At 37.2% G+C, this 24,607-nt stretch overlaps 1 protein-coding gene across 3 annotated transcripts in view; it reads left to right on the top strand.

Annotated features, from left to right (window-relative positions):
* The window catches only part of LOC112051071 (cuticlin-4), a 37,961-nt gene extending 21,199 nt beyond the window's left edge, over positions 1–16,762 (top strand). For 2 of the 3 annotated variants that reach the window (XM_024089547.2, XM_052881537.1), the window contains exons 3-4: positions 3,733–3,805; positions 14,467–16,762. In XM_024089547.2, coding sequence (XP_023945315.1) covers positions 3,758–3,805; positions 14,467–16,167 — 1,749 coding nt within the window. In that variant the 5' untranslated portion in view covers positions 3,733–3,757 and the 3' untranslated portion in view covers positions 16,168–16,762. Of the gene's footprint in view, positions 1–3,603; positions 3,806–14,466 lie in introns of those variants that run through there. The other variant, XM_024089546.2, reaches the window with a different exon arrangement.
* Positions 16,763–24,607: the final 7,845 nt, after the last annotated feature.

The raw sequence follows: 24,607 nt of genomic DNA, 5'->3' as shown, positions 1-24,607 counted from the left end.
CGAACGCATCAGTTGTGCATACTACACAATCAAAGTTATTTACATGGGAAGTAAGCCAAAAAAGAAAATAACATTACAATTAGGTGTAGCCAAAGTACACATGTCAGCGATGAGGTACAGATTAGGCATTCTTAATTGAGAATGGAAATCATGATGCTGACAAACGCTCAAAGTATTTAAGCCCTACCCACATATTTGAACGTCGCGTACTTTCTAGCGACTTGCTTATAAATAATGTTTGAGAATCAGGTACAATTTTTTATGCATTCCAATATTCACAACTATTATTTATCTCTAGCGGACGCCCGCGACTTCGTCCGCGTAGAAATCGATACAAACTTTCAATCCCAATTTCATCAGCTATTTATATATTTGCATGTTTATATATGTAATGAATAGTCCACTAATCACACTCAAAACGTGAACGATTTATACTAAAAAACTGAACCCCTTTTTTTAGTCCTTTCGGGGTAGAATTTTGAAAAACTTGAATGACATAATGTCTAGTATTTTTTGGTAGTACACATACCAATTTTTACAGATATAACTTGAAGGACTTTCCATATAAGCTTTCAACCCTTCTTTCACCCTCTTCTGATTTAATTTTTGCGACCAAAAGTATCCAAAAGTATACCTTTTCCGTGTTATGATGATAATTATTAGAGAGAGAAAAAAAAACATTTGGAGAAAAAAAAAACTAAAGCAACATTATGATATTTGTAAACTATCTACATGCATTGGTGATTTTTATCAACCAATTTATTAAACGGCTTTCCTTGTATTATATTTTGTATCTTCCTACAATCATATTAATTTCATATGGTTATTTCTCCTTTGGTTTGCACAACTGAGACTGGAAAAGCGAATCTTTAATGTATATTATTAAATTTAATCAGATCATAAATCTATAATTATAAAGCTGAAGAGATTGTTGAACGCGCTAATCTCAGGAACTACTAGTCCGATTTGAAAAATTCTTTCAGTGTTAGATAGCCCATTTATTGAGAAAGGCTATAGTCTATATATTATCCCCGTATTCCTTCGATTCGAGAGCGGGAACCACGCGGGTGAAACCGCGCGGCGTCAGCTAGTTTATTTTAAATGAATATTATGATGATAAAGATAGTACATAAATATTATACGTATGAGTAAAAGTTTCAGCTCGTTACCAGGCAATTAAGAGTCACATCACTCACGCGTCGGTAATCACTGCCGAAAGTGACTTAGCAAAGATGAAGCCTCCAATTATACGAAAAAACACGTTCATAACTAGCATTCCAAACTTCACTATTTTTACTGAAATACTTTTAAATGCATCTGTGATGTCACTTTATGTGTTTCTAAGTCTGACTTCCTCTCAAATTTTCTTTCGTAGTCATAAATAATAATAACCTATATACAATATATTTTTGCAAATATTAAAAAGGTATTTTAAATGACAATAAAACACTTAAGACAAGATTTAAGCATACATAGGGACAGAGAAAGCGACTTTGTTTTATACTATGTAGTGATGACTATAAAGCAATATTTTCTATTAATATTACTTAAATTTATAGAAAACGTAGATGTTCTACGCTTAATAGCTATTCATGTAAGTTATTGTCGATCGTCAGTATATTAAATAGTAATATCAAATTCTGAAAGGAAAAGCTACACAGTTAATCGCCTTCTTTATTTATCCATTGACTTGTAGTTACAAAATAACGCTCCCTTGCTAGAAGTTTTGTTACTATTCAAACTTACAATGTGTCTATAATTATCTAAATAAGGAATTGGTTAGTAGGTACCCAGTGATAGTAGTTTTATACTACATTTTTAAACTACACATCTCAGATATATTAATTGTAGACAATCACCTCAGATATAAAGATAATTTCGGCTGCTTTGTATCGAAAATAAAAATACAATCTCGTGCTTAATAATAAAGTGATCTCTCCAATGAAAGAAGACAAGAGCAGTTTACGCCTCGGGCGTAATTTCTGCTAGACATTGCAATTACCGAGATCATTATAAATGATTCTATTATTATAACCCATTGTTAATTAGATGTTTGCCTCTCTACATAACTGAATAGAACTATTCGTGTTATTGAAACAAATATTTAGCGAACGGCGTCTCACTTTTTGATATATTTCTGCGATGGTTCTGTAAAATACATTGGTTAGATTTTTATCCAATTCAAAAAAGAAAAAGGTTATCAATTTTATACTGTTAAATTTAGATGTATATTCTTTGCTAAACTGAGTTCATTGTGATATATTCTAAACATACACAAAAAATGTCATTAAAATTGTTTGAGTCGTTTCATATCACGTACACCATAACACGAGATTTTTATACAATATATTAAATTTATTAAGGTAAAACTGTTTGTTTTATAAAATAAATGACAAAAAGAACAATGTATGCGAATCAAGTCTTACAGAATTTATTTGCGGTTTGATATCAATCGCGCGAATATCGCCCTACATTCGGAGGGCTGGCGCTTAATTGAAGTCGCCCGCACCTGTCGAGCCATTATTATAATATCTCCCACAGATTATATGAAAATAGAAAATGCCCGAGGGTCTACTTTCTTGCAGCTAGCCTAGTTTCGGTTGGATTGATCGATGGCAAAAAAATAATTGCCTCGTCTAGCGTCACGAAAACGTAAGCTGACTTTAGCCAAAGCTTAATATAATTATATAAATAGCTTATGTCTTTGTGGTTGTTTATTTATTTGGTATTTGTTGTTTATGCATACAAATTATATATCAACAACAAACTAGTATAATTTCCTAAATTTTTTTTTGTATAAATTCTGAAGTTTTGTAACAAAACCAACCTAATCGTGTTTACCATTTTGATAATTAAATTGTATAGATAAAGTCTACGCTTTAGGAAATAAGTAAAAAATGATTAAAATAATTTTGTAAAAAATAAAACTTTTAGGGATGCTACTACTGCTGCGCTACGATATCTACGGTCTACGATTCTAGGGCCTACGAAAAATTTTTGGAGATATGTTTTTTGAACTTTCGACTCCTTTGTACTCTAAAATGTCATATGTACATTATATATACATTTTGTAATTTGTTATTTGTTTTATTAATTATTTAAATATTTTGATAACAATTTATATTTTTTAAAAAATCACGTCGGATAGACTTTATAGATAACAAAACTAATTTTGCTCTGTGAGAGTTACAACCCTATATTCCATTACAAATGCTCCTCTTATTTAACTGTTCAGTTATTTCACAGTTCAATTAATCTTGTATATTTGACTACAATAATTAAAAACGAATCCTTCAAACCACAATGGTGTATGGATAATATCCATCGGAGACAAACAACCAAATAGTAAAGTGACTAAAAACATTGAAAACAGATTGAAAGTTAAACAGTTTAAGTAATAGATACAACACATAGCGACCTTGCACCTTAACGAAGGCCACGCGCGGTTTCCGCTCCATCGCAACGGGAGCGCATCAGTGAAAGATGTAAGCCGGTGCAGTTCCGGCGCACGTTGCACTCGGTCATTGGGTCACCCCGCGCACTAGGGGGGGAGATGGGGGGAGGTTGATAGCGCGCTAGAGGGGGGAAGGGGGGACTGATAGCGCGCACAGTCTCAGAAGCCGCCGCCAGCCAACTATGCACGTAGCGTGCGTGTGTTCCTAGCGCACGCGTCCGCGCTGCGTTGCGTGCGTGCGCCATCTAGTGACCGCTTATGTGTTCCGTTGGTTGCAGGCCGCCGATTGACTGGACTGTGACTATGAAGAGGACCAGGCTCCTGCTGGCGCTGGTGACGCTCCTAATTAAGGTCAGTTTGAACTTTTCTTTTTTTTTAACTTTGTTATTAAAATAATGAATAAACAAAATAAAATGGTGACGTTAAAATGCTGCGATATATATATGCGAGATTAGACAAATTGTTTTTTTTTATTTTTTTTTTAATAATAGTTATAATATTAAATTAAATAAATAATTGATTTTATATTATTAATTTTGAATCGTTAATGAATTATTTTTATATCACTTTACTTAAAAATTATGGTAATAATTAAAATCCGTCCTAAATGCATACCAACTTCATACTCAACCAGATTTTTATTTACACAAGTTACAGAAGAAAATAAAATAATAACATAAATAACTATTTATAAATTTAATTTGTATTGCCAAAGATGTATATCAAATTTCAAAGCCCACTGACTCTACTCTTTTAAGACATATTTATCAAATTTTTAAGTGCCACTGACTCTACTTTTATACTTTTATACTCATATTTAACCGAAATTGGAGGTTTTAATTAACAATTAATAAAGAACCATTAAAATTGCTTAAACGAAGAAGCAAGAATTTTATTCTATGATAATTTTAGTAATAATACTATTAATTGTAATTTCAATTCCTTTTATTTTGTTTCTTAATTTAAAACTTTCGAAAAAATTAAAAAAAAATTAAAAATACATAGTGAACATACATACAGCCGAACGTAGAACCTCCTCCTTTTTGGAAGTCGGTTAAAAAAATAGATAATGTAGTTGATAATGACATTGATTTTAAATCATTATCATTCAGACTTCTGTTAGAACGATACCGTTGTATACCGATACAGCAAGCTAACCGTCCGGCAACATCCGATATAAGTGCATCGTCACTGGATCACTCACTGAACAATGTGCCATTAGATTTCACCGCAACAAAAGATTACAATCATTGAATTTGTATCAACGTGCACAGAACTTTGTTAAAAGAAAACTAAACCGCATCGGAAGTTGTACAGGTAAAAAATCTATTTTGTAGCCTAATTCAAATTTTCTGTTATTGCTTCATCATCATCATCATCATCATCATCATATCAGCCGATGGACGTCCACTGCAGGACATAGGCCTTTTGTAGGGACTTCCAAACATCACGATACTGAGCCATCTGCATCCAGCGAATCCCAGCGACTCGCTTGATGTCGTCAGTCCACCTGGTGGGGGGTCGGCCAACACTGCGCTTACTAATGCGGGGTACTGTTATTGCTTAACGATTAAATTATTTAATTACTATTTTTTTAACTAATTCTGATTTAATAAATAAAAGTAATGAACAGTCTCTTTCTAAAATCTTACCAAAATGACTCTAGCTATCTTATAAGATTATAATAAGACAGAACTACAGAATAATTGTTTGTTTTTTGGTACGCTTTCACTCTAAAATCACTAAAGGGATTTCAAAATTCTTTCACCAATGGAAAGCTACATTATTAGCGAGGCGAAGGCTTTATTTTATTCCCATATTCCTATGGCAACTGTGAGTGAAACCTCGGAGCATCTACTAGTAATATATAAAAAAGCCTAATTAACTCTTTATCAAAAAGCAACATATATTTTTATATTTTGTGAAACTGAAATTTTTACTAATTTTTCCCTTTAATATTTTTTAAATTATAAAAAATAAAAATACCAATACTATTCCAATCAGCTTTCGCCGTATAAAAAATAAACAACCACTAATCAGTTAAAGTTGGGCGGAGAAAACCTTATTCTTCTTCAAGATTCCGAACGCATTTACTCGTAGTCTTTAACGATATAAATACCATAGCAGATATATAAATTAAATCTTTTTAAAAGAAATATAAATCAAATAAATTATAATAATGTTAATTATATTTCCATAATATTATAAATAGCTTCGCCGCATCTGTTTAACATCACATAAATGCAAAATTAATGTAAATGCAGCTGGAATTATTACAATTCAGAATTTAAGAGTGTTTGTGTAACTGTTGAGTTTTCTATATGAATTGTCACAGTTATGAATATAAATGTATGAATTTATGAATGTACAACCTGTTTAATCTATGTATTATATTGATGTTATATGCGGGAAAGTAATTTAATTCGGTTCACTCTAAATTTCGACTTTTATACTTAATGAAGGAGTCTTTCTCTAAAATTCTGTTTTTCACCGTGGGAACCATAGATTTTTCCGGGACAAAAAGTTGTCTTTAGTAGTAAAGTTTAATAAGTGGTTTTTCTCTGCTCCTAGTTCCCATTTGTGACTGTACCAAAATTCATCTAAATCGGTTCAGCGGTTTATCCCATAAAACAGCCAGACATACAGATTTTTTATTTTTTTTTTTTAATTTTTATTCTTTACAAGTTAGCCCTTGACTACAATCTCACCTGATGGTAAGTGATGATGCAGTCTAAGATGGAAGCGGGCTAACTTGTCAAGGAGGAGGATGAAAATCCACACCCCTTTCGGTTTCTACACGGCATCGTACCGGAACGCTAAATCGCTTGGCGGTACGTCTTTGCCGGTAGGGTGGTAACTAGCCACGGCCGAAGCCTCCCACCAGCCAATACAGACTTACTTTCGTATTTATATGATTGGTATGTATTCTTTAAGTCACAGTTGTACACAGCGTTCTACTACTGACCTTGTAAACATTTGATTCGTTGTGTTTTTTTGCAATATACATTATTCAGCTTTTTCCGCTCTTGTTGCCGGCAAGTAGGCTAATGATTCCGTTAGCGCTTACAGAAAACACTGCCATTGGAAATTAACTGCATACAATGATCGCACATGAAAGAACTAAATCTTAATCTAACTTTCAGGGTAACATCGTTAACTGTTATACTGAGTAAAGATTTTCCGAAAATTTTTTTCTATTTTATATTTTTTTAAACTAGATCGAGTATGAAATTCGAATCTTAATGACAAGGTTCTTGATCATTTTAATATTTTTACCATTTGATAGATTTCATTGTTGACAAAATCTTTTCATATATGCAATGTTTGTTGATAAATTATCAAAAATATATAATGACTTCAATAATCGAAAGCTCACACGACGATCTGAAACGAGCCCTAATAGCTTAAAGAATTGGTAGTAAAAATGTGGGCACTATATTCTAAATTGAATATTTGTAACGCAAAACACTAAAACAGGCAATCGTTTAAATAACATATTAGAAAATTTGAAACTAATTTTGTATACCTACGATAAGATAATAGATAAGGGCTTTTCTTTCTTTATTCTCAAAAAGGAAAAATTAACATTGGAAAAATTAAATATAGATATTCTAGTAAAGTTTACCGCTAAGTACTATAACGTAAATGAATATAAAAGGTTGTAATACCTTACCCAAATACAATAAATTATAATTATAAAATAATTATACTAAATACAGTTTTATAAAAAGTAAATATCGATCAACGATTAATAACTATCGTCGCATTACGTTACATTACATAAATTTTGTTAGATCGCGTCAAAACGAATTTCCTGGCAAACCTACAAATTTTCCTCAATTCTAAAGTGAAAATTACACAAAATTAAACCGGTGTCACAGTTACGCTGCAGTAATAATTTGCATAACACTTTTATGTTTCAAATTACGAGTGTCACGTGGAGTCAATGAACGCTGAAATGCCAAGCGGCTGGCACTTTCACTTGCGCTTTGTCGCTCAAATGATGCAAGCGTTTCGTGCGCCATTTCATTTTCAGTCATGGCCACCATTGTTGCGTACTGATGAATCAATAACACTCAATACACTATCAGTGATTTTTGATGCTATAAGTTCAATAGGTATTACGTAAGTCTAGACCACTTAGACAGCATGGACAAGCGTAACTATTACTGAACCATTTATTAATGGTCACTAATGTACTAACTTGAGCTTTGTCGCTCAAATGATGCAAGCGTTTCGTGCGCCATTTCATTTTCAGTCATAGTCACCATTGTTGCATACACTGATGAATCAATAACACTGAAGTCACTATCAGTGATCTTTGATGCTATAAGCTCAATAGGTATTACGTAATTCTAGACCAGTGAGACAGCTAGTAACTAGTATACTAACTTGCGCTTTGTCTCTCAAATTATGTAAGCATTTCGTGCGCCATTTCATTTTGAGTCATGGCCATCATTGTTTCGTACATTTATGAATCAATAACACTCAAGTCTCTATCAGTGATCTTTAATACTAAACAGACAAAACTAGACCACTTAGACAGCATGGACAAGCGTAATTATTAATGAAACGGTTTTTTAGTGGTCACCAATTAAGTAATACGTGTATTTATTTTTGTTAGACTGATAAATATTTCTACATCATCTTTCTGTTACGTTTAATACATTGATACTGTGCATCCATTATTCTATAGTAACAAAAAGCAATATTAAGTTAGTCTTACTATAACTCATAACTAACTTAATGATCATCGTGGTCAAACTTTGAATATATGTTATCAGGGACAGGTTTAATTGGTGCTGTTCTTAACTGGTGTATTTTATCATCATCATTATCATCATCATCATATCAGCCGATGGTCGTCCACTTTAGGCCATTTGTACGGACTTTCAAACATCACGATCCTGAGCCGCCGCGAATCCCGAGTCGTGTAATTTACATTATGTCATATTATGTCAATAGCTGCATTAAAAGTAATATAACAGAGAGTATAAGACTGCGTAAAATATAAAATGAACGGTTAATTGCCTAGGTGTGAGAAACGCAATAGTACCTTTGCTTTCTACGCACATTATATTATTTACAATTGTAGCTACAAGGTATAACTATTGTTTTACAGAATAGTCTTCGCTACATCGTGTTAGAAAGCAATTTGTCGTAGAAAGTCTAAATGATTACCGATCACTTTCGTTTATTGGGCAGCTTTAAAGCAAACTACTTATTACATTATAAAGTTCGTGTAATGCTGAGATTATAAATGTAATCTCTGACTATGAAATGCAAACACGAACAAGATTATTCGATTAGGATGACCAGTGGTGGTTAGATCAATTTTGATAAAATTAATTTTGTTAATTCCAAACTTTACTAAGTTTAGTTGTGTCTACCTATCAAATAACATTTCGTTTACATATCAAAGCTTTAACACTTTAATAAAGTTAAATTATCCGTCTGTGATTTAAAAATAACTGTTTCCTCAAAGAAATTTATTTCAATTAGGCTTAATTTACAAGCACTTTTGAAACGTCAAGTTATGTCGTTACGAGGGTTCCAAACGCGCCTTGGTCCGAGAAGAGTCCACAACGAACTCAGCCAAGCTTTATTTTTTTTGTTTTTTTTTTTATTTTCAAATTATTAACTGTCTGTCAGATTGTCCGGGCTATACCCTGGAACGGGGATATGATGGGACATAGAAAAGGAGGTTATTGAGCAATAATAGGTTCCCGCGGAATTTGTTTTTGATTTGAGAAACACTTAATTTCGCGAGACGCGGAAGAAGTCACTGGCCTCCGCTAGAAGATGTTAAAATTAACTGTATTATTCAATTCAACCAACCGATCACGCTAAGGATTTTCCCTGTTTAATATTTTTAATTTTAATCGAATACAGTCCATGCAAATTCAGTTTAACAACTTGGCATAATTTTTTTTACGATTTAAGTTATTTTCTTATTTTTGAACAGTTTTTTAAATCCATTTGGGAGTCATAAACAATGAGAAAGAGTCAAACAAAAATCCAGTTGCGTTTTACGTAAACAACAACTTTCATCTCTGTTGTACTAAATATGTGAATGTCGCCTCGACCTTTGCCTACAAAATAACATTTTAAACATTTTATTTACGAAAAGAAAAGTCGACGCCTGCGGCTCTTTTTGCGTGAAATTCTGTTTTTTTCTTACATCAGATCTTAATGGAACAGGACTTATTTTGCACTTCAGACTTTTAAGTAATAATAGAGCTTTTTGTGGCAAAACTCATCACGGGAAGTATTACTGCTATACCTTTTTCTAAAGGGCTTTTTATGTCAGGATACTTTTCCCATCCCAACCCAGTCTATCTGTTAACGTTCATCTACGAATTTACCTCATCATCATCATCATCATCATCATTAACAACCCCGATTCGGAGTATCTCTGCGTGATCGAATCAGAAATGAGGAGATCGGTAGACGAACTAAAGACATAACTCAACGAGTCGCGAAGCTCTAGTGGTAATGGGCGGGGCAAATAGTTCGAAGAACCGACGGACGCTGGGGTCCCAAGGTACTGGAATGGCAGAAAGCGTGATGTTGGTCTACTCTATAACAGATGGACTGACAATATCAAGCGAGTCGCAGGGATTTGCTGGATGCAGGCGGCTCAGGATCATGAAGTTTGGAAGTCCCTACAAAAGGCCTGTGTCCTGCAGTAGACGTCCATCGGCTGATATAATGATGATGAGGATGATGATGATAAGGAGGGAGGCCTGGCCCTGTAGTTGCCTGTTAAAGTAGGGCCTATTTAATTGAATAGACTGATACCTAATGACGAAGTGACGTCACTCTAAAAGCTTGTTTTTTGCAAACACAACAACAGATCATGTTCGGTGGAAACGGATGTGGGCTAAGCCGGATGCTTTCCCCTGCGCGCCTCGCACCACATGGCGGATTAGCAGACAGTAGCCTGACTAACTTATGATGCAGAAGCTACAAGTACTTTCAAACATTTCTGTTTTAAATTTACTTTTTTTCTAATCTAGCCCCAGTTCGTTATTGTAATTCAATGACAAGTTATCTCTTGACTATGTTCTTACTTGATGTTAAGTGACGATGAGTCTAAAATTATTGCTTGGGTATTGAGTTTACTCGGTACATGTTTGTTCCTATACCTACATGTCGGTATCTATTGGTTTGCGGTACGTCTTTGCCAATAAGGCGGTAAACTGACGATGCCTACCACTAAACCAAACTCAATTTAGAAAGTATAAAGTCCTAAATTGACCTAAGCTTGGACTCAAACCCAGGATCCCCAGAAGTTGAAAATCACAGCATTCACAGGATTATAAACTGTGTCAGAGAAGTCATCAAACTACGGTTCATTTTTCACCGGCATCATTGATGATTATAAACAGTCAGAGGGTCACTATCAAGAGCAAAAGCGTTAAGCGTTTCATATAAATAGTTTAAAAAAACGTACGAGTATAATATATTAGCTGACGCCCGAGACTGGCCCAGCGTGGAGATTCTACGAAAGCAGAATGCAATAAATAAATAATATATATATTTGTGTCTCATAATGAGAGGGATAGGCAACGTTTTCGATAAAATCTCCCAGACGGCTTAACTTTTTTCGGCACTTCCAACAATTATCGTCATATTTTAATCAATTTACACAAAATATTGGCAAGTTCGACGTGAATCACTCTATTTATTGATGAAAATAGTGGTTTTCAAGTTTATCGCGAAAAGACAGACAGACAGGTGCAGCGGAGAACTGTTTTATGATATAAATAGACTATAGATAATTCTCATTTTTTGTGACAGGGTTTTCCCTGTTTAAGTGTTGTTGTAACAATGTTGCAACAACAATTAATGCTGTACCTAAACGAATTTTACTTTTCATTTTTCTATAAGCAGGTGTTTTAACCGATATATATTTAAGGATCTAAAAAAACATTAATAAATTATATTACCTCCGAAACTCAGTGATCACAATGTACTCATTTACCAAGGCAGTAGGCTATATAAAATGATTATTTAACTTATTTCTTAACGTTATGTAAATTGCAGACTTCTAATTATTCTTGTATTATTGAGAGAGAATGGCGAAACGGTAAGTATCAAGCTTTCAGCATACTTGTATCAGTGGAATAACGTTTTAGTATTAAATACAGATACACGCGATCGCACGTCGTATCGTGAAGATGGACAGTTAGCTGCTCTAGCGGTATCTATATGATTTACGGCCAAATACAAAAACAATAATGACCATTTTAACTGTTAAAATCCTTAATTTCAAATAAGTTAGCATGACAGTTGCCCACCCTTAACTTTAATATTCTTACAAGCATTAATTAACTGTAATGGCGGGGGAACAGAAAGAGGTAAGGTTACGAAAAATGCGGTTGTTATTGATTTGATGTTTATTCAATTAGACCCAGCTACCCCAGGGGCCCAAAGCTCAGAGGGACCTCAAATCCTTACCAGAAAATCGCGATCGAATTATTTTTTACTAGATAAAACCTAACCAGAGTAGATAGTAGGGAGGCCTTTTTTTATTTGCACCAGGGCCCTTCGTTACCTAGCTACGCCACTGGTCGAAGTTAATGAATTGACTGGTAGAAGCTAAATCTGAGAAAGTCTCGGATTCGTTTCCCGACCGTTGCACTATTATCATGCCCACAAGCAGACACAGCACAAGCTTTTGCTTCGTTGGAGAGGACAGTGGAATTTTTCATGTTCATACGTTATCTTAATCATCATCAACTTATTTTAACGGTCCTTTGGGTACTTAGCCAGGCCCTTGGAGATGGGACATGAAGCTTACACTCACCACTCCACCAACGGGTGTTGGGCGAAAGAAAAATTGTAATGGGTGTAATACCAGCACTACAACAAGAAAAAATCTAAATTGCATAGCCCAGCCCAGGCCTCGGATTCAGGCTCGTGATCCGAAACACCATGGGTTATAATGTTAGTATTGAAAATCGTATAAACACTTTCGACGTGTTAAAAAGTTATGTTGGAATGATACACGCGTAACGATGTTATGCTTTCACATCTTTACGATGTGTCCGTAAAGAAAGGTAGCGTTTGTGAATATCATTCCGCTTTTCGACTTTCGTTAACAACGACCGTAACGAAATATGTTAAATCCATACCTATCCTTATTTGTAGTTGCAGAAAGCTATTTTTGTGTTGCGCATACCTATTGGTATACAAGTGGCAGGTCTGCTGATTTTCTCGCTATCTCGAGCAGTGGGTAATTTCTAACCGGTTTAGAAAATACGACAGCGAGCGAGGCCCCGGGTTTACGCAGATGTCGACGATCGTTCGTAGAGGCAATCGTCTGCGAAGTGATTTGGAATGTTCTTACTCTCAGACTGAATCGATTTTTGCGTATACGTAGGCAGATACGTATAGACAGATATCTCTCATTTTTATTAACCGACTTCCAAAAAGGAGGAGATTCTACGTTCGGCTGTTAAGGTAATTTGTTAGTTCATGCTCTCTCGAAGGCATGTTAGTACCGTAGGCAACTATGGAATTTTGTTTGTAACGGTTTTGGTAATAGCACGTTACAAAGGATCAAACCCTTAATAGTCCAAGTATAACTTGAAAAAAACATATTTCATCATCCCTAGTAGTCACATAGCTTTCGAAAAATGCCGTTTAAAACGTCAACTTTTAAGGGCTTCAAGCAGAGGTTTTCTAATAAATATTTATAGCAATCTACCTACCATATAAATATTAAGAGATTCTCTACTTGTCTAATAAAAATACTAAATATCAATAGCTCCACGGTCAAGAAACCGTACTTAACAACTTAATCATGGGTTCTTTATTTTTTAAACAACATTATTAATATTTTTTCAAACTAAGCCAAAACTTCTTCTAAAAATGCATCGATTGGAGATCGAACTTAACACCTTTTCGATTACGGTTTACCCTCCTAACTGAAGCTATTAAGGTTTTTTAATTATCTAGTCAACTACCATTCCCCTGTCTCTCCAACTTATCAAAAACCTTAATCCAAGTGTGGTTATAACAATCATCATCATCATCATCATATCAGCTGATGGACGTCCTTTTGTAAGGACTAAACATCACGATCCCAAGCAGGCAGGTATCAATCATGATACCGTCAGTCCACCTGTGGGGGGTAGACCAACACTGCGCTTTCTACTGCTAGGTCGTCATTCCTAAGCCAACAAGAGCCGAAACAAACCTTAAACTTCACAGATTAGAGTTCGACCCCGTAACCGTGAAACTATTCAGGCTTTTATCTGCTAATAACTTACATAAGCGATTATAAAAGCCGGTACAGGTGAAACAGCGTGAAAGCCGGCGGATCTCATCTCGCTGCGGTTGCGCTGATTAATATTATAATTGATCTTGCGCTATCCATCTTGTAGAAAGTCGGAAAGAATGAGCGAGTGAGATGCGAACGCGTGCCGGCAACTAGACTGCGACGTCCGCGCACCAGGAATGCGCGCCCAGCGATGCATTCATTATAAACGTTTCGATGCAACCGTGTTTAGGAATCGTTGAATGCCAATATACTACGATTATTAGGGTGATCGCTAGTATACCTTCCAAATTTTCGGGTCACGTTTTTCCGCGATAAACTTCTAAACTAATGAACGATTTTAATGAAATTTGTGACTGTGACGGAATAGGTGACCTACTTTAAGTTATAATATAATATTATCCACAGCACGATCAATCATTAGTCGTGCCATTTAGTATAGGTATATACCAAAATACTATCGTCGGATATCATGGTAATAGCCACTAAGCATATCTACTTGTAGCATACCTTGGAAGTTACCGTAAAATACCGCCACTACTGCCACTATTCTAAGCTTACTTTAGACAGTAGTTCCTACTGCAAAATGGGATTATTTGTGTTAAAGCCAAAATTAATACGTAGATGTAGGTTATCCATAATTAGAAATATTTTTTGTATTCTAATTAACGTTAGATGAAAGTCTGTCACTACTTAACTAATTTGATTATTTTCTTCTTTCCAGGATGCAACATGCGAACCCCCCGTAGACTCAGCGTCGCTGCCGCTGGAGCACAGAGGCGGCGCGTACGGCCCGCCGCTGCCCGCCGCGCACTCAGACGACCCCTGGCCCCTCGCTACTCCGGACAGCCCAAAAATAAAACATCTTCAAGTACAATGTGAAAAGACCCACATGCGCGTCAATATAGAATTCGACCGGCCGTTCTACGGGATGATATTCTCGAAGGGTTTCTACAGTGACCCCCACTGTATGCATCTAAAACCTGGCACTGGACACTTGAGTGCCACCTTCGAAATATTCCTCAACAGCTGCGGCATGACGAGCTCGGGTAATCACAATGTCGCAGCGTACGGCAGCCCCACACCGAGCGGTTCCTATGTTGAAAACACAATCATAGTCCAATACGACCCTTACGTGCAAGAGGTATGGGATCAGGCACGAAAACTGAGATGCACGTGGTACGACTTCTACGAAAAAGCAGTAACGTTCAGACCGTTCCAAGTAGATATGCTACATGCAGTTACGGCCAACTTTCTCGGGGACAACCTGCAATGCTGGATGCAAATACAAGTGGGCAAAGGACCGTGGGCATCAGAAGTGTCGGGTATAGTGAAAATAGGACAGACTATGACAATGGTACTCGCAATTAAAGACGACGAAAACAAATTCGATATGCTTGTCAGGAACTGCGTAGCGCACGATGGCAAACGAGCTCCTATTCAACTGGTCGATCAATACGGATGCGTTGTCAGACCTAAGATTATGAGTAAGTTCCAGAAAATTAAGAACTTTGGTCAATCAGCCTCTGTGGTATCGTTCGCCTACTTCCAAGCGTTCAAATTCCCTGACTCGATGAACGTCCATTTCCAATGTGTAATTCAAGTCTGTCGATACAACTGCCCCGAACCTAAATGTGGTGGTTTAGGCGGAGAGTATGGAGTTCCATTATTGGGTGGTAACGCTCTGAGTGCAGGAGAATACGGATTACCCAACACAGTCCACGGAGAATACGGTCCACCACCGCCGGCGCCTCATGCAGAGTACGGCGTGCCACCAGCTTACCCAGATCCACGTCACCCCGCCGATTCCGCAGGAGCTTATTCAGAAAAACGAGACGACGCAGTGCCTCCACCACAGGCGCAGGTTTCCTCAACACCCAACGCCCCCAACCCCTCATCGCCTGCTCCCGCTCGCGATTCCGACGATGTGAACCTACCTCCTCCGCCTCCACCTGGCCGTCGTGGAGTCTACAATACGGTAAAAAGAAAAGACGAAGGACACGGCAATTTAGCAACATTGGGAGGACGTCCACGGTCCGTAGAAGATTTACCAGAAAGTTTGGTGGGAATACGAAGACGACGAGAAACGTCTCCCACGCGTATATACAAACGTGACGCGCAAGAAATGACCGACGTAAACACGAGTCGGATTATTCAAGTAGTAGCGCCGGGAGACGTCAACTTCGCGCTCAACAACGCAGCACAAAACGAAACAGTAGTTATTCAATCGCCCGCAAGTGATCCAGAAACGATATGTATGTCGGTGCCGTCGTTCGTGGCGGGTCTCGTGATGTTGTTGCTAGTGTTGGTGGTCGCGTCGCTGGTGGCCGCGTTTCTTTTCGTGCGCGTTCGTGCGCTCGATAGGAAGGGCGCGCACGGCGCCACCGCCTATTACGAGACAGATTACGTGAAACATACGAATTAGCGACAGCGAGTTCGCGAATGTGTCGCGTGGACATTCATAAACTGTTTTCGGATCCAAAGAGCGCGCGTGCGTCGGCCCCGGCCGGGCGGCGCGGGCGACGTCGGCTGTCGCGGCCGCGATCGAAGCTCGTGTGACTTATTTATTTAGGGTGATTACAGACTAGCGTATTTTTTTGCGCGTATATGGTCGTTTCAGCATACGCTCTTCAAAAAACCCGACTCGCGCAAACGGGCATATTTCTCGAACCGGTGGTGTCGTGTCAGTACCATCATAACACATACGACCTTAGAAGCACATCAACGCTCCTATTAAACGAGCGTGTGCCAAAAGGCGCGCCTATACGCGTCTACATGCGCTTCCAAAAACGATCTCATACGCGCGAATAAAACGTTAGTCTGAAACCGCCCTTAGTTATTTAATACGTGTGATGTATATGTTTGACTGCTTTTTTGTAAATTATTTTGTTCGTGTGGAAACACTCACTGTACTGCCCTTATAATTATAGTCGATATGTCTGTTGTAATTTTGTAAAGAGTCGTAAGATAGAAAAATAGGAGATAAGTTGTATACCAATAAAAGTGTCGTGTGCGAGTAATATAGTACTTTACTTATTCCTTGTCTCAAATCACAAAAAATAACGAAATAACTTCTGTTTTTCCTGCAAGATATTATCGATAATTGAGTCAGATATAGTTCGACACTTAAAAATCTATTTAATGTTTTTCTACCCGTCGTAAAGAAGTTCTATATTAATCTTCGTGAAAGCTAATAGTCTAGACATTGTTATGCATGTAGCAAAGAATACAACAATGAAGCTCTCACGTTTTAGTTAACAAATACTCGTCACATACAAAGACAGGCAGCACCTACTTATCCACTTTACTAACATCAACCTACCCACTCTATTTATTCGACATGTTTCGTTGTATGCGATGTAAATTAAATAAAATATTTTTTATTAGGCAATAAATAAAACCTTTTTCACAAATAAATTGAACTGACTTCAAAGATGCATTAGGTATAAAGCAAAAAATAACATCGTACCTATGTCCTTTCTATTGATGGGTTTGAAGGCGGTGCTATGCCATTATTTTGTTTTTTTTGACACGACCGATAACGCCACAGTATGAGCAATTTCGTTCACTCATTTCAGCTTTTTTAACTACTGAACCGATGATGATGATGATGATGATGATGATGATGATGATAATGAAAATTAAATGGGACCAATCTGGAAGTACACTCTTTTAAACAAAAAAAGAATTTTCAAAATTGGTTATTAAATGACGAATTTATAAAGTAACAAACATAAAAACATACTTGTCAAATCGGTTAAAAAGACCATGTTTCTATATTAATTTGTATTTATTATATACCTAATTACCAATTAAACAAATTGCTAAACATTACAATAATTGGGTACCTTCGAGATACAAAGTTGTCTAATACAGTAAAAGCTCATTATTCGCGGGGGATACGTTCTCTAAATGTGTCGCGAGTACAGAATACGTGAATATAGAATGGTATTTTATATGGGATTATAAAGGATACATTCTTGGATGACAAAATATATAACAAATATATAATGAAAAAACCAGTCTTAGACGATGGTTTAAAGTATTTTGTAATTTTTTCTTGCTTGACAGTTTTTAAAAGCTTCTTTTTTCAGAGTGATTTTAAGCTGTGGCATTCTTAAACCATCCATTCGCAATTTCGGCAATAGGTATTTGCATGTTAAAAGTTTAAATTTGCAGCTTTTACGTCAGTTTCGTCAGTCAGATCCGCGAATAACGAAATATTTAGCCGCGAATATAGGAATCGAGTCGCAATTTTTTAATCCGCGAATAGTGAAAACGCGAATAAAGGAAGCGTGAATATGGAGCTTTTACTGTATGTTGGTTTTAAACATCACTTAGAATAATTTATGTTTCATCCACTGGCCTTATAATCCTAACATGTAAACTGTAATTTAAGAAAACAACGACAATTTTCTTTTTGAAAAATCACATTTTCCCCATCCCTGGCAATCTTTGTCTTTCATCTCCATGGACTGTCTTTCTTAGGCCCAGGATTTTTTTTTCCAGATTTACTCGTATGAATTGAAAAAAGATTTAACATTGAAGCATAGCCAGTATTATTATGACTCTTGTTATTTTCTCTCAATCTTTCCTCGTGTTTTTGTTCAATAATATCTATGAGGTCCTGAAAAATAAAATTGACATATTATTCAAACACTAGCAAACACTACGCTTTATCACCCTTGTAGTTAAAATATAGCCTATAGCACCTATAGTGTATCTTCCCAACAGTGAAAGAATTTTTCAAATCGGATCGTTAGTTTCGGAGCATATTCAATGCAAACAAACAAACAATCGAAATCGGAAACTACACAGGTGAAAACGCAGAGCGTCTGCGGTATATAAATGAAAGGACAAGATTTACTGAACCGATTTGGCTGATAATTGGTAGGGAGGTGGCTTAGGGGTAGCGTAGACCAATGCGGATCGGCAGACTTCACACACGCAGAAAATTAAGAAAATTCTCTGGTATGCAGATTTCCTCACGATGTTTTTCCTTCACCGTTGGAGACACGTGATATTTAATTTCTTAAAATGCACACAACTGAAAAGTTTGAGGTGCAAGCCCCCGACCGGATTCGAACCCACACTATTTACTATGTGGTGAGTAAGGATGGATTTATAGATATTTTACTCTACTCATATCATGCGTTAACTAACAGACGGAATTAAGTGAAATGAAAACAATATCTATCATGAAACTAATATTACGGTAAATAGGTAGGTATGTGAAAATTATTTACATTTTTAAATAAAGGAGGAACCTCTGTATCTTGAATATTATCATTTACTATATTTCTCTTGTTTATGAAAGGTAAGTATGCATATGTTGAGGGTTGTTTTCTTATCTGGTGTCCAGATCGAGTGTTATTTCTCCGAATGGGAGGTACTGAGGCTTTCACTAAATCTTCAGTCTGAGTGGACGCGTCCTTCAGTTGTGGCTTACTGTTCGATAGAGCGATCTACAAGTAAAATGTACCCTGCTGACATACCAACAACACTACCTAATCTATACTAATGTTATAAAGCTGAAGAGTACCTATGTTTGTTTATTTAATTGATTAAACACGCTAATCCAGGAACTACTGGTCCGATTTGAAAAACTATTTCAGTGTTAGATATTCCATTTATCGAGGAAGGCTATACCCCACTCGAGTATATTTGCAGACTTTTGTTATTTTTCCCCATTTTCACCCCCACAACTTTCATCAAACATGTCTAAGATACACGCATATAAGTCACCTTCAATAAAAAAAAACTAAATTGTAATCGCTTCATCCGTTCGGGAGCTATGGTGCCCCAGACAGACACTTCAAACTTATAAAACCCCACTTTTATAAAAACCTGCCTATTATTTCGGGGGCCTATTATTAAATAACCCCCGAAAAAATATGCAGGAGCAGGAACCTAACCTAACCATCTTAATTTGGTCATGAACTGATCACCGCCATTTCATTGAACCAATCATACTAAAGTTCAACATAATGTTATAATATAACAAGCGGACGCCCGCGACTTTGTCCGCGTGGAATTTAGTTTTTCACAAATCCCTTGGGAACAATGGATTTTTCAGGGATGAAAGTAACCTATGTGTTAATCCAGAGTAAAATCTATTTCCATTCCAAATTTCAGAAAAATCGGTTCAGTAGTTGCGGCGTTAAAGAGTAACAAACATCCATACAAACTTTCGCGTTGACAATATTAGTAGGATAATAATCTTTACCCAAGTATGCCCATTTACGAGCATGTTACTCCGATGATGCAATTTGTTCACTGTCGTTAATGCTGATTTAGGAGGTTCCATTTTCTGACGAAGCCTTGAGTGGGAAGTCTGCGTTGGTTGTTTTTTCTTACAAATCCTTCTTTTCAGACTTCTTAAATTAACTTCTTCGTTAAAGTTGTGGCACTGAGTCTAAAAATTATATAGTAATTTACTTAGCTACGTCAATATTCAAAAAACGGTAACATTGAAGTTCTTTTGTTATGAACCAGATATTCGTATAACAATGATGCCCAGTGCTTGAATAAGAATGAAATAAATGAAATACCTGAATTTTATAACCGGTCAAAGATTGGCACTGTTATACCTAATAGGAGATATCTCTTCATGGTGTTTGTGCAAATCAAACACCGCATTAGACCTACTACGTAAGCTTGTTACGCTAAACACATTAAATTGATTGAAAACATAATGATGATAACTACTCTTACTGCTTTATTTAAGCCTCATATATCTGACGGCCTCCGTGGCGCAGTGGTATAGGCGGTGGATTTACAAAACGGGGGTCTTGGGTTCGATCCACGGCTGAGCCAATTGAAGTTTTCTTAATTGGTCCAGGTCTGGATGGTGGGAGGCTTTAGCCGTGGCTAGTTACCACCCAATCGGTAAAGACGTACAGTCAAGCGATTTAGCGTTCCGGTACGATGTCATTTAGAAACCGAAAGGGGTGTGGATTTTCATCCTCCTCCTCCTAACAAGTTAGCCTGCTTCCATCTTAGATTGAAAGAAAGAAACCATCACTTGCCATCAGGTGAGATTGTAGTCAAGGGCTAACTTGTAAATAATAAAAAAAGGCTTAATAGCTCAAGGGGCCGGACTCATCACCGAGAGGTAGTGGTTCGATCCCCGCCCGCTCGTCTATTGTCGTACCCAATAATAACACAGTTTCTCCTGACTGATTGGAGGGTTGTTAAAAAAATCTCGTTGGTTCAGTGGTTAGCCTATGTGGCTTTGAATCTTGAGGTCCTGGGATCGAATCCTAAGTTGGGCTGTGAAATACTGACATACGACGTAGGGACAGACTCAGACTGTATTCGCTGTAGTCTAGCATAAGTTGTTTAAGACATTAGTAACAGTTATTCGTAGTAGGTACATTTTATAGGTTTGTAGGTATGTGTGTCATTATCATCAGCTAATAGACGTTCACTGCTGGACGTAGTCCTCTTACATAGGCTTCCTGCAACTGCGCTTTCCGGTGCGGGGTCGCCATTCCAACTTGAAACCCCAATGTTTATCAGCGCTTTGAACTATGTGCCCCGCCCATTGGCACTTCAGCTTCACGACTCGTTGTGCTATGTCAGTGACCTTGGTTCTTCTGCGGATCTCCTTATTTCTGATTAGTAACTTTGAGCCTTTTTATGAGTGCCAGAGTTAGCGACCAAGTCTCTGTATACGTGTGAAAGAGTGAAAATGCTTCGACTACTTTACAAGTAGTTTCAATTTTCCAGGTTATTGAAGCATCAGCCACTACAATAGTTGCTTAATTAGGCATTGTGGTGTATGGCACAATTTTTAAATAAACATTTTTCTTTCTTTCTTTCTTCAAAACGAAGTTAACCTACCCGTGTTGATCGTTTCTTTGAGCGAGACGACGGAGGCACTGGCTGCCTGCGACACTGCGCTCTCGATGCTGTTGGCGGCGGTGAGTAGCAGCCGGCACAGCTCGCAGCGAGACGCTGTCGACGCTGCCGATCATAAATAATTGTTAATACATTATAAAAATATTTTTTAAAAATACGACAGATTCAAAAATTTAAAAAAAAAAAAAAGATTCAAAAACGAAATTAAAAAGCAAAAAATAACATTATATAGCTTGGCAAGTTCGTTCGTAACACTCCCGATGGTCTGCGCGACGGGAGGGGGATAGCGATGCCCCGCGCCCACGACTTCATACCCGCGCAGAACTTCGCCCCCCAATGCCTGCATATCATCAACGAACTTGCCAAGCTAGAATATCCTACTTACTAAACAGTTTGATGTCGGTGCCAAGCCCGTATCGTGTACTTATGAAAAAAATATACGCGTTGAATTGATATGATAACCTTCTCTCCGTGTTTTCGTTGGTTGAAAATTAAAATAGGTAGGTGTCTGAGATTTCAAAAATAACTGCGTTATAATCAAGTGTTTATAGTTATATAAACCACGGACATCGCTTGCGATGTTCCGAACATCCGGGTGTACGCAGGCCACGCCGTAATTTTAGCGTTGTCTGTTCTGTGGTCCACGTCATCGAATAAAACGGATGTCAGAGCTATATGGGGCCCGTACATGAGATCTACCTGGATGCAGATGGTCGCAGTCGGCCGCGTCGTCACAGCGCTCGCCGTCGCCGTCGCCTTTGCCAGCATCGTGAACATGCACCTTGATGTTGTTGCGTTCTAGATAAGGCTTGATATCCTCAAACCAGACATCGCACAACTGAAATGTAAAGATTCATCAACAAACCATATACGGCTCACTGTTGAGCACGAGTCTCCTCTCAGAATGACAGGGATTAATCTAATAGTAACCTGAGGAATTTCTTAATTCTATGAGCATGGGAAGTCTGCCAATCCGCATTGGGCCAGCGTGGTGGACTGGACTATAAGCTTAATCCCTAATCATTCTGAGAGGAGACTCGTGCTCAACAGTGAGACGAATATAGGTTGTTAATGACGATGAATGATGACACTGTATAGGTACTGAAGTACCTACTTGAATTGTTGAGAGTCTGGACCCTTGAGACCCTTGCTACCTAAGGCCACCACAGACATAACTCTATAATAGCCTACCGCACCTACTTTGCTTTCAGTTCACTTCAAGGGCTTTCAACTTTCAGATCTAAAAGCTCAAGACAGAAAGAGGAAGACCTGACTAACACAAACCCATATTCTACCAAGGCATGTGAAAATAGTATATCTTCCTAATCGAACAATATATTATTTGCAAACAATTAACTTCCGTCATTGCTAATGTAATTTTACAGGCGTTAGTTAGTTTTAGCTCGTGTACTTTGGAAGAGATACAAGGTATTTTCTACCCGTACCTCTGACCGATTCTACGTAGCATCGTAACAAAAAGCTTAATCGCTAAAGTACTTACCAGGATGGATGAAATTTTGATGAAGGTAAGCCGTTCAAAGAAAATAGCGCTTGATACAAACTCCGGTTTCTTATACATCCACACATAATATATGCGATTTCAGTTGGGTTACATTTTAAAAATCCATACATATATAATATATATGCATGGATTTTTAAAATGTAACCCAACTGAAATCGGCCTGTATGGACTCTTCGTCGCTGGTACTTACCCCAACCAGAGCGTTTTCCAAATCGTAACGTAAGGTTTTTGGTAGCACGTTTTTGCTTTTTGGCTTAGTAGTAACCTTGCCAGTAACCTTTTCACCAGCTGATTTCATTTTTGATCGTTGTACATCTCTATCGTGCTTTTTTCGAGATTGTTGTTCTGCCATCACGCTAAACTCATGTTAAGACGACAGAATTATCTAAAAGAATTGCTGGAAATATTGAAATACGTTGCCTAGTAGGTATAAACTTCAAAACAATACAAAATACAAGAATGTCAAAACTATAAAACAAATTAAAAATGTCATATAATATAACACCTACTTATTGATATTTGACGTGAAATACGACAGCACCTACCATTTATTTTCATCAGATTTCTAAAATGGTGAAGGTTTTATTAATAAACATTAAAAAGGTATGCCGTATCGTATCGTCGTCATCAACCCATATTCGGCTCACTGCTGAGCTCGAGTCTCCTCTAAGAATGAGAGGGATAAGGCCAATAGTCCACCACGCTGGCCCAATGCGGATTGGCAGACTTCACACACGCAGAGAATTATGAAATTCTCCGGTGCGCAGGTTTCCTCACGATGTTTTCCTTCACCGATTGAGACACGTGATATTTAATTTCTTAAAATGCACACAACTGAAAAGTTGGAGGTGCATGCCCCGGACCGGATTCGAACCCACACCCTCCGAAATCGGAGGCAGAGGTCATATCCACTGGGCTGTCACGGCCGTATCGTATAGGTACTCGTATTACAAGATACCTGCATCTGTATGAAAATCTTAATATAAAGTTGTTAAGTTACTTCTTCTAACATCAGCTCTGCCAGCGAGCCGTGTTAAAATCGTTCCAGCCTTTACTAAGAATAGACAGAACAAACAGACGGAAGTTGTTGTTGTAGTTGTAGTCTATTTAGTTGAAATAGGTTGGTATGTAATGTTTAGCAATCATTTTTTAAATTGACAAATCAATGACGGTAGAACGAAATATTTTCATAAATTCGGTCGTTTTAGTTACTTTCAGATCTACTGCGTCGATTTATTGAATTGCTTACCATAATGAATCCTACTTGGAATAATATGAAAATGGAAAAATTGATTTATTTGGCTGGTGTCTCACTTATTAGTGGAATAGCTGTGAAAATATCACGGCTATTAACGGCTAACAAACGAAGTGTCGCAGTAAATGAAGTTTTATTGTATGGTGAGGGTGAAGAGAACAGAAGAAAGGAATTGGGTTTAAATAATCTCTTCTGCATATATTACGTTTTAACTCATGCCAGTTC

This window comes from Bicyclus anynana, chromosome 1, assembly GCF_947172395.1.
Source record: "Bicyclus anynana chromosome 1, ilBicAnyn1.1, whole genome shotgun sequence".
Taxonomy (NCBI): Eukaryota; Metazoa; Arthropoda; class Insecta; order Lepidoptera; family Nymphalidae; genus Bicyclus; species Bicyclus anynana.
The sequence above is the reverse complement of the archived record's forward strand: the minus strand, read 5'-3'. Positions and strand labels throughout refer to the sequence as shown.